The 13,652-nt window shown below is 48.7% G+C and overlaps 1 protein-coding gene across 6 annotated transcripts in view; it reads left to right on the forward strand.

Moving 5' to 3' along the window:
* Positions 1-13,652, forward strand: part of NF2 (NF2, moesin-ezrin-radixin like (MERLIN) tumor suppressor) — a 46,138-nt gene that overhangs the window by 9,359 nt on the left and 23,127 nt on the right. For all 6 annotated transcript variants that reach the window (XM_086856599.1, XM_086856601.1, XM_086856600.1 and 3 more), the window contains 7 exons: positions 1,969-2,094; positions 3,101-3,223; positions 5,418-5,501; positions 9,879-9,947; positions 10,093-10,175; positions 10,810-10,885; positions 11,111-11,245. In XM_086856599.1, the coding sequence (XP_086712725.1) occupies positions 1,969-2,094; positions 3,101-3,223; positions 5,418-5,501; positions 9,879-9,947; positions 10,093-10,175; positions 10,810-10,885; positions 11,111-11,245 (696 nt within the window). The remainder of the gene's footprint in view (positions 1-1,968; positions 2,095-3,100; positions 3,224-5,417; positions 5,502-9,878; positions 9,948-10,092; positions 10,176-10,809; positions 10,886-11,110; positions 11,246-13,652) is intronic.

Consider the following 13,652-nt stretch of genomic DNA (forward strand, 5'->3'; position numbering starts at 1 on the left):
GGAAGAAATCCAGCTGTGAGACCCTGGCACAGGGTGCCCAGAGAAGGTGTGGCTGCCTCTGAATCCCGGGAAGTTTCCAAGGCCAGGCTGGACAGGGCTTGGAGCAACCTGGGTAGTGGAAGGTGTCCCTGCTCGTGCAGGGGCTGGACCTGGATGAGCTTTAAGGCCCCTTCCCACCCAAACTATTCCAAATTCCCATCACCAAGTTAAAAATGCCGGGCTGAAAACTGCACAAAGCTCCTGTTTTGATCCTCAGTGCTGCTCTTCAAAACAAGCTCGTGGTTTGTGTTTTGAGAGCAAACCTTTGGGTCCTGTCAGCTCTTAAGCACAGTTTGGGTACCTGAGGTTTGATGAGGAGTCACAGCTGGTGGAAATTCCAGGTTTAACACACTGATCCCATGGGATGTGGAGCAATGTCCTGGCGCTGCCATCAGCAGCAGGCAGGAGCCCGTCCTGGGAAGATTTGGTGCAGGCACTGCTGTGCTGAGACTGAAATACGGTCTTAGAGAAGGCAAAAACAGCCCATAATGCTTTATTCAAAGCAGTTTAATGAAGAAATAGCCTTTTGCTGGCAGCCTGCTTTTATGTGCCTGCAAAAATGGTACCAAATAGCTCTTTTAACGGGCCTCACTCTGTTTTGTCTGAGCCCACGAATTAACCTCCCACTTAAAATCATAGTCAGAAAAAGATCTGCAGTCTGAGCCATCCTGTGCCGAGCTGGAGCCCATCCCGGGGGCTGGAGGATAGTGAAATGTGTGAAATTAGGGGGGTTATAATTACAGCACTGCCAAACTTGCTGCTCCTGGCGTTTTGACCCTGAGGTGTTGACAGCGCCCGATCCGAATCGTGGCGAGCGGTCTGGGGGTGGTGTTTTTGGGGAGGGTGGCGTCGGCTTTGTCCTATTCCGGGACTGTCAGCGTGTGTGTCTGTGCTCTCTGGGAAGGGGGAGAGCAGTGACAGAGTCATCTCTGAAAGGCAGAGCTTGGCTGAGCTGGGCCTGGCTGTGCCCACAAGGCGGCAGTGGGTGACAGCAGGAGCGGCCCCGGCGTTAATATTGATGTGTCCAGGTGGCACCAGGATTGAGTTGTAGTGACAAGAGAGTGCTCAAGATCTGTTTGCCCAAGGGCTTTGGAGTAATGGCCATATGTCTCGGTCCAGCAATTGTTTTCAGTGTGCAGATGGAGGACCAAAGTGGCTTTGGCATATTAGATTCATGTGGTTTATGTCCCTCTTCACCTCTCTGCATCCAAACACCTCCCGGTTTTATGAGCAAACTTCAGTAGCATCATGGATGCAGCTTCAGGATTGCTCAAAGGACACGGTCCTTGAGCAACCAATTTTCTCTGCTCCTTGGCTGCTTTTGTCACCACCATTTTCAGCAGAAAATGCAGTTTGACTCTATCAAAACGTGCTCCCAGACAAACGCTGACTTCAGTGGTAATGGTGGGGATATTGGGGATATTCTATCGGTGCAGGGTCGGTGCCTCTGGATGCACGTGCTCCGTGCAGGGGTTGTGTCACTGCTGATTTTGTGGCTCCTCTCTCTGAATCCCTGAGCCTGTAGGGAGACACGTTAAAGCCACCAAGGGGCAGTTCAAAGGGATTTTTATTCCCTGCTGGCAACAATAAAAACCTAAACACTGCAGGAGCCTAAACCTGAGCTCAGCAAGAGCCTAAATGAGCCTTTAGTTTCCCAGGGCGAGAAACAGGGGCTTTACAGTGTCACTTTTTGGAATAGGGGGGAAATCACATCTCAGTTTCCTACTGAGGGAGGAGCTGGTGATCTGCAGATGAGACCAGATGGAAGGAGATAATGTCTGCCTTGTTAGGGTGTTTTTACATCAGTACCAAATGCATTTGCGGGGGGTTAAAATTGACCTTGTGAGGTGGAAACAGTGCATTTGGTTGAACAGAGAGTATTTCTGAAATCCATCTTTATAACTCTGCCTCCTGTTTGCTCTCTGGCAGGTGAAGTGGAAAGGGAAGGACCTGTTTGATCTGGTGTGCAGGACACTGGGACTGCGGGAAACCTGGTTCTTCGGGCTGCAGTACACCATCAAGGACACGGTGGCCTGGCTCAAAATGGACAAGAAGGTTGGAACCAAAGTTCACAAAACCCCAGAACAGTTTGGGTTGGAAGGGACCCTGAAGCTCATCTCATTCCAAGCCCTTGCCATGGAAAGGGATATTTCCCTTGAGAGGTTGTGTGGGGTGACAAAGGAGAACGTCCTCCTCTTTTTTTGAATGCCTGAGGTTGTGTGGTGGGTGAACTGGGATAGATGTACTTAAATCTCCATGGCTTCTCAGGGTGTCAGACTGGGAAAAGCTGGCAGTGATGCCCCATCCCAGCATCTGTGCACACTGAATCTCCTGGAGATACTTTGGGACAGAGTCATGCTGGGGTGCTGCACTTCGGGATGACTGCAAAGCAAATGGAACCTAAAACTCTCTCTTTTGTGCCCCTGAACAAAAAATCATCAGCAGAAAAGTGGAGCTGCCTCTTGTTTTGTTGTTGAGAAATACAGAGAGCTTGGGAGTGGAAAAACCAGAGTGAAAAGGAGATGGGGGATAAGGGAGTAAATGCTTCCCAAATCTTTGAGGGGTGGGTTTTGGAGGTGTCAGATGTTCACATCCAGAGGATGTGACACTACAACCAGATGGTCATGGACACTGAGGGAGGTCTGGGTGTCTCACCTCTCATGCTGAGGTTTTAAACCAACATTTAACTGGGCAGTACCAGAGAAGGGTGGTGAAAAACACCACTGAAATAAACTCAGTGCAGGGAAACAAGGAGAAAGTCGAGTGGTGGCGCAGCAGGATCCAAGATCATTCCACAAGGATCAGGAGAAGCAACGAGCACGTGGCAGATCAGGATCAACCTTCACTGTCTCATTTCTCATGCTGTTTGTTTCTGCCTTTTTTTGTTCCCTTGCATCATTAGGAGTGTCAGAAATGTTTGTTTTCTTTTTTTAACTACGGTGTATGAACTATTTAGGTCTGTTCTAGATGTCTAAAAGTGTCTGACAGAAGATGTGCTGATCTGAACAGAAGGGAGCTGGGTCTTGTCTTGAAGAAAGCGAATGGCTTTTGTATCCCACAGGTCCTGGATCATGACGTCCCCACAGAGGAGCCCAAAACCTTTCACTTCCTGGCCAAATTTTATCCTGAGAATGCAGAGGAGGAGTTGGTCCAGGAAATCACCCAGCACTTGTTCTTCCTGCAGGTAGGAGTTAATATACTGCTATCCAATCTGAGGAAGAGGGGGTCAGGATGAGCAGAAGGTCCCAGGCTCAGAGAGTTGTTCAGCAGAATGTGCTCCACATCCTTTTGTTCACACCTGTCCAAATGGACTGTCTTCAGCAACAAAAACTTCCTAAAATAGGTGAAGGATGTTTTTTTTGTGGAGGAAACAGTCTGCCCAGACTGGCAGACCTCTGAACTGGCAGCCAAGAATGATGAGGTGATCCATAATATCCATGGGTGGTGGCTCAGAGACATGGGCCTGTCAGCCAAGGGCTCGTGTCCCTCTGCAGGGTGTGGGATGAGCTGTGCTGAGGGGTGGCAGCTGCCTTTGGACGTGATGGCATTGTTGTGTGGAGCAGGGGAGTTTCATCCTGGAGAGCAGAGTGCAGCCAGCCTGTTCCCAGGCTGTACAGCAGAGTTCCCTTCCTCACTTCCTCACTGAACAGCCTCCAGGTGACTGGAGCAGAACATCCCAGCAGCTCAGATCTCTGATGGAGAAACAGAGAAGGGGAAACCTCACAGTCTCATCTGCCCCAGGAATTCCTGCCCTTCACTTAAGCATTTGGAAACTGGTGAACACATCTTGGTTGGATTATTTTATTTAAATTACTCTACAAAACTTTGTGTCCTGAGAAATTAGTTCAGCTGATGATGTGGCAATGCTGCATGGCTGGTAACAAGGAGCTACTATCACAGGAGCTCTCTTTCAGAGGCATGATCAATTTTCTGCCGCAAAATCCATTTTCTGACACATTTTTCCTGGGAAGAGTAGTGTCAAGCATACTTACAGGGAATAGAGCCCTCCTAGTCAGACCCTCAGGTATTCACAGGGATATTTCAGCTGCTCTGTGGCCGTTAATTTGAAGATAAATTGCAAAAATTTTTAAAAAGTCACTCATTTTTATGTTTCTTACACCAAAGTCAAGACAACCTGGATTTGGGAATACCTCTGTAGCCTGTAGGGTGTCCTGCACTTTCCAAGTGAGCTCAGCAGCCTCTTGATGCTCCTCACTCTTCCAAAGTCCATCTTTTTTCTCTAGAGCCAAAAGTGTTCTAAATGCAAAGTATTCCTGTTAATTTTTGAGCTCTGTCTCGTGCACTGGTGTCTCTGTAGGGTTATTTCTGAATGCCTCATTTGCCAGGAGCTTTATCCACGGTGAGGAAAAACGTTGTTGGCATCTTTGAGAAGGAAAATTGGGGAGGAAAAGCCATTCAAGCTGCATTTTCTAAATGCAGACCATGACTTTGCTGCTGGGATTTGTGTGTGGAGAGGAGCCTGGGCTCCTGAATGCATTTGGGAAACAGGAGCACATCTAAGCTTGTAAACTCTCCTGTTTTTTATCTTGATGCAGCAGAATATCTGCTGTGATTATGTTGTACCCAACTTTGAGGACTCAAAGCACGATAAAAATTCAAATTGATGTTCCTGCATCTCTGACAATCCATTTAAGCCTCCCAGGAAATCGTAGGCTTTTTGAATTTTTTTTTTTCCCCTATCTTTAATCAGGAAAATTAAGTGTGCCAACCCAAAAAATATAGAACATGACAGGTTTAATTTTTTAATGCACAGAAGGCAGGGAAGTAAAGCTGTGGCTTTGGGGAGCTGCACGTTGGCTCTCCCGGGAGCGCACGCGGGGCTCTGCCTGCTGCTAAAAGCTCTGCCATGGAGGTGACCCACAGCTCTCCGTGCTGGGATCCAAGGAATTGGCCTCCAGCACAGGTGAACACTGACTCACAATGAGGCCTGAATGTCCCAGAGCAAAGCTTGCAGTGCTCAAGAGACTCGGCTGCAAGCTGCTCTTTTATTTAGCAGCGTGGCTGGATGTCCTATCAATCCGTAGCTTGTGCCTTAAGAGGTTTTATCGCTGTGTTTACATGCAAGGTTTTCCCCCCCGCCTTGCCTTTAGCAACAGGATAGAGCTGCTGTCATTTTCCACATATAAATTTAGCTCTTCTCACCAGTGTGTCTGGGAAAGGTGGTCTGTGAAAGCCTGAGCCCTTCCGAGCTGCCAGAGATTTCCTGGTTATGGACTGTGATTAGTGTTAGGAAAATTGTTAACTCTGTGTGGTTGACAGCTCAAGTTAAAACAAACTGCAGCCATCTGCTGTGACAGTCATGCTCTGCTGTGCTCCACTAAATGTGTGTTATCTGTCCTTTGCTGCTCTGTGTGCAGGTGAAGAAGCAGATTTTGGATGAGAAGATCTTCTGTCCTCCTGAAGCCTCTGTCCTGCTGGCCTCTTACGCTGTCCAAGCCAAGGTAGGCACCGAGGGGTGCTCCAAGGGCCTGCTGGGGTAGTGTTGATCCAGGTGCTTTGTGGTGGAGCCACTTCCTGGAGAAAGGGAAGACAAGGGAAAGCTGTGAAAGCTTGGGAAGTGAGGGGGCTACACCAGCACTGCTGCCTTCTCCACATGGCTGGTTCCTGGCTGCCTCTAGACATTGGATGGGTTTTTGCTTTCTCTTTCCAGGATTCTTTAGCAAATGCTCAGCTCATGAGCTGCAGAGCCAGCTTGAGTGTGGCTTACTGCTGGAGCAGGTGAATTCCCTGAGCCTGAGGTTTTTTGGATCTCCTCCCAGCTTTTGCCAGTGTAGCCAGAGGCAAGCCAGCCATGGGATTCCCAGCTCCACTGCTCCTCCAGTATACTTATCTTGATAATGACTTTATTTCAGTGCTAGAGCTGCCACATCCATATTATTTCACTATGAAAGGGCTATTCCTGGCTTCTTCCTTAATCTTGAGTTTGACCTTGGGTGTTTGGCCTCACCAGACATAGGGAAAAGTCAGTGTTCATTGAGTTCCCCTTGTTGCTCTGCTGTATTCTGCTCTGGGTCCAGAGTGGGTGTGTATTGTGGAGGATTTATTCCAGAGGACCCTCTTTTCCAGTTTGGGGTGTGCAGCCTTGGACAACTTGCCTAGGGCAGAGACTCCTGGGATGGAGGGAGCAGCCCAGGGTTCAGTGGCCGGGACATTCTTGCAGTCGGGACATAATTTCTCATAACTGTGTGTTCACAACATGAGCTGCTGCTGCTGCTCAATTAACAGCTCCCAGAGCTCAACTGCAATTTGTGTGTGCAAAGATCCTGTTCTGGGAGGGAGAGGAGCAACTGCAGTCTGAGCACAGCCCAGCCACATTGTCTCTGCAGTTCCTGTTGGTTCTGGTTCTGGGTGGGTTTTGGGAGGCTTTGGCTCTGCAAGCACATGCCCGTGCCCTGAGTCTGGCAAGTCCAGCTTGCTCCAGTCCTTGAGGAATGTGGCTATGGGGAGGTTTAGGAGGAGCAGCTCTGTGGGACCAGCTCTGCTGGCAGTGCAGTAGAAGGGGTTTGGCCCTGTTGCCACAAGAGAGGTCCCAATCCAGGCCCAGTCCTGGTTCAGACTTGATCCGGGTTGTTTTTTCCCTATTGCCATGTAATTTTCCTCATTTCCTTCATTTCCCTTCAGTCCACACTCTGACTAGAGCCCTGGGTGCCATGTTCTTTGATGGTATTTGAGTTTACTAGAAATTGGTGCTTTCTCCTCATAATCAGAGTATTGATGAAACCATGTTTTGTTCAAGAGACTCATCAGCTGGGCAAAGAAAAGTTGCTTTTAGAAATGTTTCCGTTTGTGTGAAACATTCATCACTCTTATTAGAGTGCATGAGTAAACACTTCCTTGGCTTTCCTTCTGTTGACCTGAGCTGAGGATACATAGAGAATGACTTTCTGGCTGCCAGAATGAATAAACGTTGGGTAAATACCGAGCTCTGTTAACCTCCTGGCTGGGACAGCACCTGCTGTCTCAGGAACAGGCTGTCACTTGGTGCAGGTGGCTTGTGCCATCCCCTTTGTCCCCTTGGCACCTTGAATGTCCTGGGGCATTGGGAGAAGGTCACATGGAGTCAGAGCAGTCCTGACCCTGCTGAGATCAGGAGAAGGTGGAGCAGGGATGACTTTTCTGCTCTTCACCAAAGGGCTTTTCTTCAGACATCCCTTTCCTGGCTGCCCTTCCAGCCTGGGATTCCCTTCCGCTTTTACTCCCAGCAAAGGCAAATGCTCAAAGCACATCTTTGATAGGGAACTGGGAAGAAAGATGTTGCAGGTCATCTCCTTCTAGTTAAATAGGATAATGGTGATAAGAAAGCAGGCAGAGAGTGCAGTAATTTCACTAATAACATGCTGATTTGCATGATTAGGGGCATAATAGCCAGACACAGCAGCGTGTGTGCATCCAGCAGCCACTTATTGACAGCCAGGTACTGCTGGTCCATCCACACCAACGTGAGACAGCAAATGAAACAGGGGGGTCATAAAAATAACAGCTTATTTATTTCTCTCTCATTGTGTTCATTTGTGGAATTACTATGTGCTTTCCCCTCCAGCCTTGTTCAAACCACCCACATGGCTTTCAGAGGTTGGAGGTGGTTCAGGTTTTAAATAGCTGGGAAAGACGTGGGATCAACTGAAAAAAAAATGGGAACATCCAGGAGGTTCTTCTATTTTTTGCCCCTTAAATGCAGGTCGCTGCCGTGCTGCAACGCTCTCGGCACTTCAGATCTTGTAGCACAGCAAACAGCTCTTTAATTATTATTGTTTTTCCCCCAAACAAGCAATACTTGGTGTTAATTTGTAGCTGAGCGTGCCTGTGTTTATCCAACAATCTAAGCCAGGCGTATGAATGTGGTAAAGGCAATTCCATGCCCAGCCATGAATATTAATCATACAGTTCAATTAACAAGAGCTGAAATTCCATGACAGTTTAAAAGTAATGATTTAATTGAAAAGGCCTTTAGAAAAGGCCTGCAAAATCATTTGAGCCAACAAATACTGCAATACTTAAGCCATTTGTTGATTTTTGACTTGTGAATAATTGATGTTCTCATCCAGACTCCCCTCTCAGTACAAATATTCCTCTGGGACACCGCAGTATTTTCTAGCACATGAAAAGTCACATAATCTGTACTTCGTCTTGGATCTCCACAGAAGATCACAACAGAAAATAATCGTGTTAATCCTATTTGCTATTATTTTCATCACCTAAAAATGATTTACTTGCTGCCTGTCCAAAGTTATTGGAGTTGCTTCCTTCGCCAGTGCCACGTTTTTAGTGCTGCTTCCTTTTGAGGGGGGCTCAGGGGCCATGTACCTGCAAACTGCTGCATCCTGAGGAGCTCCAAGACCTTGGAAGACAGAGTTGCCGTCGCTCCGGATGAAATCCGGGCTGGTTTTGTTCTATTAATTGAAGTCTGAGTCAGTGTTGGTTGTTGTTACATGCTCCCTTAGCATCTGCATCGGCTCCAAATCAATATTTGTGTCTTTAATCCCCACGTGTTGTCTCCCAAGCGCAGAGGTGGGATGTGTGTAGACTTTTGATGCTGAGCTCTGGTTTCGGTGGACGATGTGACCGTCCTGGCACGAAAAGGAGGCTGAGAGGAAAAGCCTCCTGACTTGTTGCATGACCACTGGGTGCCTCTTGGTCTTGTGTTTAAAGATTGTCACCATTTTTCACTTCCTGAGCTAAGGCTGCTCAGAAAAGCAGGGAGGAAAGGGCTGCCTGACTTGCAAAATGAGTGTCTTGAGCAAACAGCGCTGTGTCTCGGGCAGTCAGGGACTGTCACCTCTATCACTGCAGAAGTCCTGGTTTCCAGGTGAGTGGAAGTCACAGCACTCCTGTGTCATGTGCCTCACATGCTTTGTTCCTCTCCCCCTGAACTTGCTGGGTTGTTGGAGGAGCCGTTTTCCAGTGTTCTGTTGCCCTCTGAGGCCGTGCAGGAGGTAAATTCATTTTCACATGCACCGCAGGGACACACGGCTCTTCAATCTGTTAATAAGCAGTTTTCTTTCTCACTCACTTTATATGCTGCTCAAAGAGATGTAAATCTAAACAAATACCAGTAATTAGTGGATGCACTTAACAAATCTGAATTGGATTCCATGACCCAGTTGAGCAACAGACCCTCTGACAGAAGAGCCACCACCTGCCTGAGAGGAATCTGTCAAACTCCTCTAATTTTTTTGATATTTATTCATTAGGGTGGTGAGCAGCGACAGAGGAACTGCCATCTGCCTAACCTGGATCACTACTATCCATCAATTTTCAGGGACAGGTCTTTCTCCATTTCTTATTTCCTTGTTCCACTACCTGTGGAACCGCAAGGACCTCTCAGCTATAGAGTCTTGCCCTGCACTGGGGGAAATGTTAGTTAGGGCATGATAATGAGAATAGAATAGACAACCATCCAGCTGGACTGATGGAAGACCTGGTGATGAAATTGTAAGAAGTGGTGGAGTCACCATCCCTGGAAGTGTTCAAAAACTGAGCACATGTGGCACTTGGGGACCTTAGAGGTGTTCAGTCAAAGGCTGGACTTGATCTTGGAGACCTTTTCCAACCTTAGTGCTTCTGTGATGGTGGGAAGCTTTGTTCTGCTCCCAGCTCTGCTGGAAGTAGTAGAAGGAAGGTCTTTGTTTCCATTAGCAATGAAATGACAAAGAAACCCAGGTTATTCACCTTAGAGAGCAGCAGGTTCTGTGCTGGTGGGGTGAAGGGGTGAGCAGGCCATGTTTGCTGTCTCTCAGGGCTGGGTGTGAGAGGGTGAAGAGTTTGACTTGCCCTTGTTGCTCACGTGGGTTGGGCACTGTGTCTGTGCTTCTCCCCAGTACGGCGACTACGATCCCAACGTCCACAAGAGAGGCTTCCTGGCACAGGAGGAATTGCTTCCCAAGCGGGTAAGGAGCTCAGCAGAGTCAGGGAGTTGGTGTTCAAGCTATCCTGAGGTTGGACATGCTGCTGGGATCTGTCTTGGTATTTCTGGCTTTCTTGCTGAGCCAGGAGCAGCACTGTGACCTGATCTCTGTCTCCCACCTATCCCAGGTAATAAACCTGTACCAGATGACTCCAGAGATGTGGGAGGAAAGGATAACAGCCTGGTACGCAGAGCACCGGGGCAGAGCGAGGTGAGCCTGTGCTGCTGGGCTGGGTCAGGGCCAGTTCCCTCCCCTGGAGAGTCACCAGGCTTTGGGGAGCTTGGGCAGGCACTGGATGAGCTCTGCCAGCAGGTTAATCCCAGCACATCTCTGCAGCAGCCTCGGGAAGAGCTCAAAGCTTTTGTTGATGGCTCTGCTTGTGCCCTGCTGTCCCCTGGTCACTGTCGGGGCCCTCAGGAGGATTTAGGAATGATGCAAAGTAAGGACTCACCTGCATCAGGAATCGGGGGGCTTCTGGGGCTGGGAGAAGAAGTAGGGATTCAAACTATATGGTTGCCTCAGGTGGAAAAATCGTCCTTTTGGGACATAAACCTAAAGCCATGGCTCTGAAACAGTGGCATCCCAGCCAGGGATTTCCTATTTATGCTGAAGGGATTGGGAGGTGAACAAAGCCAGGCCTGGAGTGCTACATCTCAGCAGCCACTCAGATGCTGGCAACTGCAGAGTGGGATTTGCTCTTGGACTTTATTGATCCTGCCAGCAAAGACAGGATTGACCTGTGTGATAGAGACAGTCCAAGCTTTAAAGCCTGGTGAGTGCTTAGGATCAGCAGGAGCAGCCATGTCCCTCTCTGATCTTCCCAAACACTGTTCCTGCCTGACAGAGATGAAGCTGAAATGGAGTATCTGAAGATAGCCCAGGACCTGGAGATGTATGGTGTGAACTACTTTGCCATCAGGGTGAGTTGAGTGGGTTGGGGGTTCTGTTTTCCTGCCAGGGGAATCTCTATATCCTGGAGAACCAGGAGAGCTGGGAGGTGGCATTTGGAGACCCCAGCTGTGCTGAGGGGAGGCAGCAGCTCCTGGTACCCAGTGCTGGGTCACTGCTCAGGGCTGGCTGAGGAGGGAACAGCGGTTCATGTCTGACCCTCCCCGTAATTTCTGCGCTTTCCTTTTCTCCTGCAGAATAAAAAGGGCACAGAGCTGCTCCTTGGAGTTGATGCCTTGGGTCTTCACATTTATGACCCGGATAACAGGTTGACCCCTAAAATCTCCTTCCCGTGGAACGAGATCCGGAATATCTCCTACAGTGATAAAGAGGTATGGATGTGTCTCACCTCCTCCCTGAGAGCAGTAAGAACACAACTGGGATTTAAAATTATTTCTCTTGGCTTCTGTCTCTGCTGTGCTTGCTCTCACCAGCTTAGCTAAGGGCAGCTCAACTCCTCCAGTTGAAACCTTAATCCAAGCCTTCCTGAAACTGTGCGGGAGTGGGCGTGCAAGGGGTCACTGGGGAGCTGGTTCTTCTCTTTGGTTTCAAACCTTCTATGTAATAATCTTTTCAAAAACCCAAAATTGCTGTTGATGTGCTTAGCCCAAATACCAGAGTTCAGAAGTTAAAATCTCTTCTTTACTGCATATATTACGGAATTTATTACTGTGGCTATATTCTGTATTATGGAATACAGGGAGATGTATTCCTGGGGAGAAGAGCTCTTGCCATCTCATTACATCATCTTGGGTTTCAGGCTGCTGGGCTTGGCATAGCAGCTGGAATCTTTTTAGGAAGTTGAGCAATTTAAGCCTGCTGTTGGATAGTTATTTTTTAAATCCAGAGTCTAAATATGAGTCTTCGGGATTGTTGGCCCCCAAACCTAATTGAGAACAGAAGTGCAGTTGGCTGAGGAGATGGGACTGAGCAGCTCCATTGTAAGTCTGAGAGAACTGCTCAAAGAAACCAGCTGCCTTCATGGTAAGGAAGAGAATTAACTTCTTAATTAAAAATGGTTTTCTAATCTAAACATGATATTGATCAGGGGAGCAGCTAAAGGTTTCTCATCAGCTGCGTTTATTGCATGTCTTGTGAAGTTTTATAAGCAGTAAATCCGTGCTGGAATTGTCTCCACTTGCTTTACCCCTTAAAGAGCTTCAAGACTACAAAAAGCACAGCACTGAGTGACTTCCAGAGCTTCCCTGCCTGTGACAGTGCAGTGGGAGCTCCCCAGAATCCAGGGACTGACCCCTCCATGAGCAAGCCTTGCCACAGGAAGGTAGCAGAGCTCTCTCCAGGGGAAGGACGGATCCTTTCTATCAGCTCAATCATCTGTGTAATCAGGTGCCCATGAGCAGGCCTGACCTGATACAAACAGGGCCAATAGCTGGGGGCAGCAGCTCTGCTGACACCACACTGGGGGTTATCCCTCCTAACAAAGATTGACTGTTCACACAGAGCTGAAACTCCTCTCCCAGCACATTCCTGCTGCTGCTCTCAGTGACTGCTGGGGGCTCTGCTGGAGCCCAAATCCAGGGATGTTCATGCACGTCTGCTTTTGTGAAAGTCTTAAAAGATTGGCTCTTAAACTGCCAGAGCGAGACAGTGGCGGGGCAGGGCCCTTTGCAGGCAGGGCTGTGCATTGACAGATCTCCCACTCTAATGGACACACTCTGTCTGCTCCAGCTCCTCAGCCCGTTATTTCTGTAGCGTGTGGGGGAGTGATGGAATATGTGCATGTCTCCTAAAAAATGCCATCTTGCAGAGCACTCCATCTCTTCAAGTACCCTTTTGATAGTGCAGAGCCTTCTCTCCATCCAAGGGCTGCATTACCAAAGCCCTTGAGGGATTTGTGCCACCACTGGCCTCTCAAGAGAGCTGCTGTGGGAGAGCTTTGGAGAGGGTGAGGCCAGGCCATGGGTAGAGCTGGTTGGTTGGCACATGGAGTGTAAATACAGGTTAGAGCCAGGGAATAACAGTTTGAATGGTGGGCAAGTCTTAGGACACAGCTGAGTTCTGGAGAAGAAAATGCATGGAAAATTCTTCTGGGGAGCTCTTGTGAGTGGAGGTGTCAGTGGGAGGGGCAGCAGCTCCTCGCTTTGTTCCTGATGCAGCTCTCCTGCCCTTTTAACTCCCTGACAGGAGAGCGCAGCCAGGTGGGAGTCGGGCTCTTCTCCCAGATAACAAGTGACAGGATGAGATAAAACAGCCTCAAGTTGTTCCAGGGAAGGTTTAAGTTGGTTGTTAGGGAAAATGTCTTCATTAAAGTGAAGAGCTGGCAAACCCTGGCCCAGACTGCCCAGGCAAGTTGTGGGTGTGGCCCCTGGGGACATTGTTTGATGGTGAACATGGTGCTGTTGGGTTCACACTTGAATTTTATGATCTTGGGGGGCTTTTCCAACCTTAATGATTCTGTGGTTCCAGCTGAGCTGGTTCTTCCTCCCTTTGGAGGAAGTTCCTGACTTCCTGCTGTGGTTTCTGTGTTCCCCACAGCTCTCAGGAGAGCAGCACCTTGCCTGGGGAGGTGCTGAACTGAACCCCCACCTCTGCAGTGTTCTCTGTTCCACCAGCTCCTGTGGCCCCCATGTTTTCCTGACAGGAGGAACAGTTGTCTCCTTGGCTGCTTTTGATGCGAGTCCTCTTGCTTGGCTCAGAGCCATGGGGCCGGCTCTGAGCCGTGTGTCTGACCCTGCTGACCTGCTCTGAGCCAGAGCTTTCAGGAAGAATTTTATAGCT

This window comes from Cyanistes caeruleus, chromosome 18 (genome assembly GCF_971803275.1).
Source record: "Cyanistes caeruleus chromosome 18, bCyaCae1.hap1.1, whole genome shotgun sequence".
NCBI lineage: Eukaryota > Metazoa > Chordata > Aves > Passeriformes > Paridae > Cyanistes > Cyanistes caeruleus.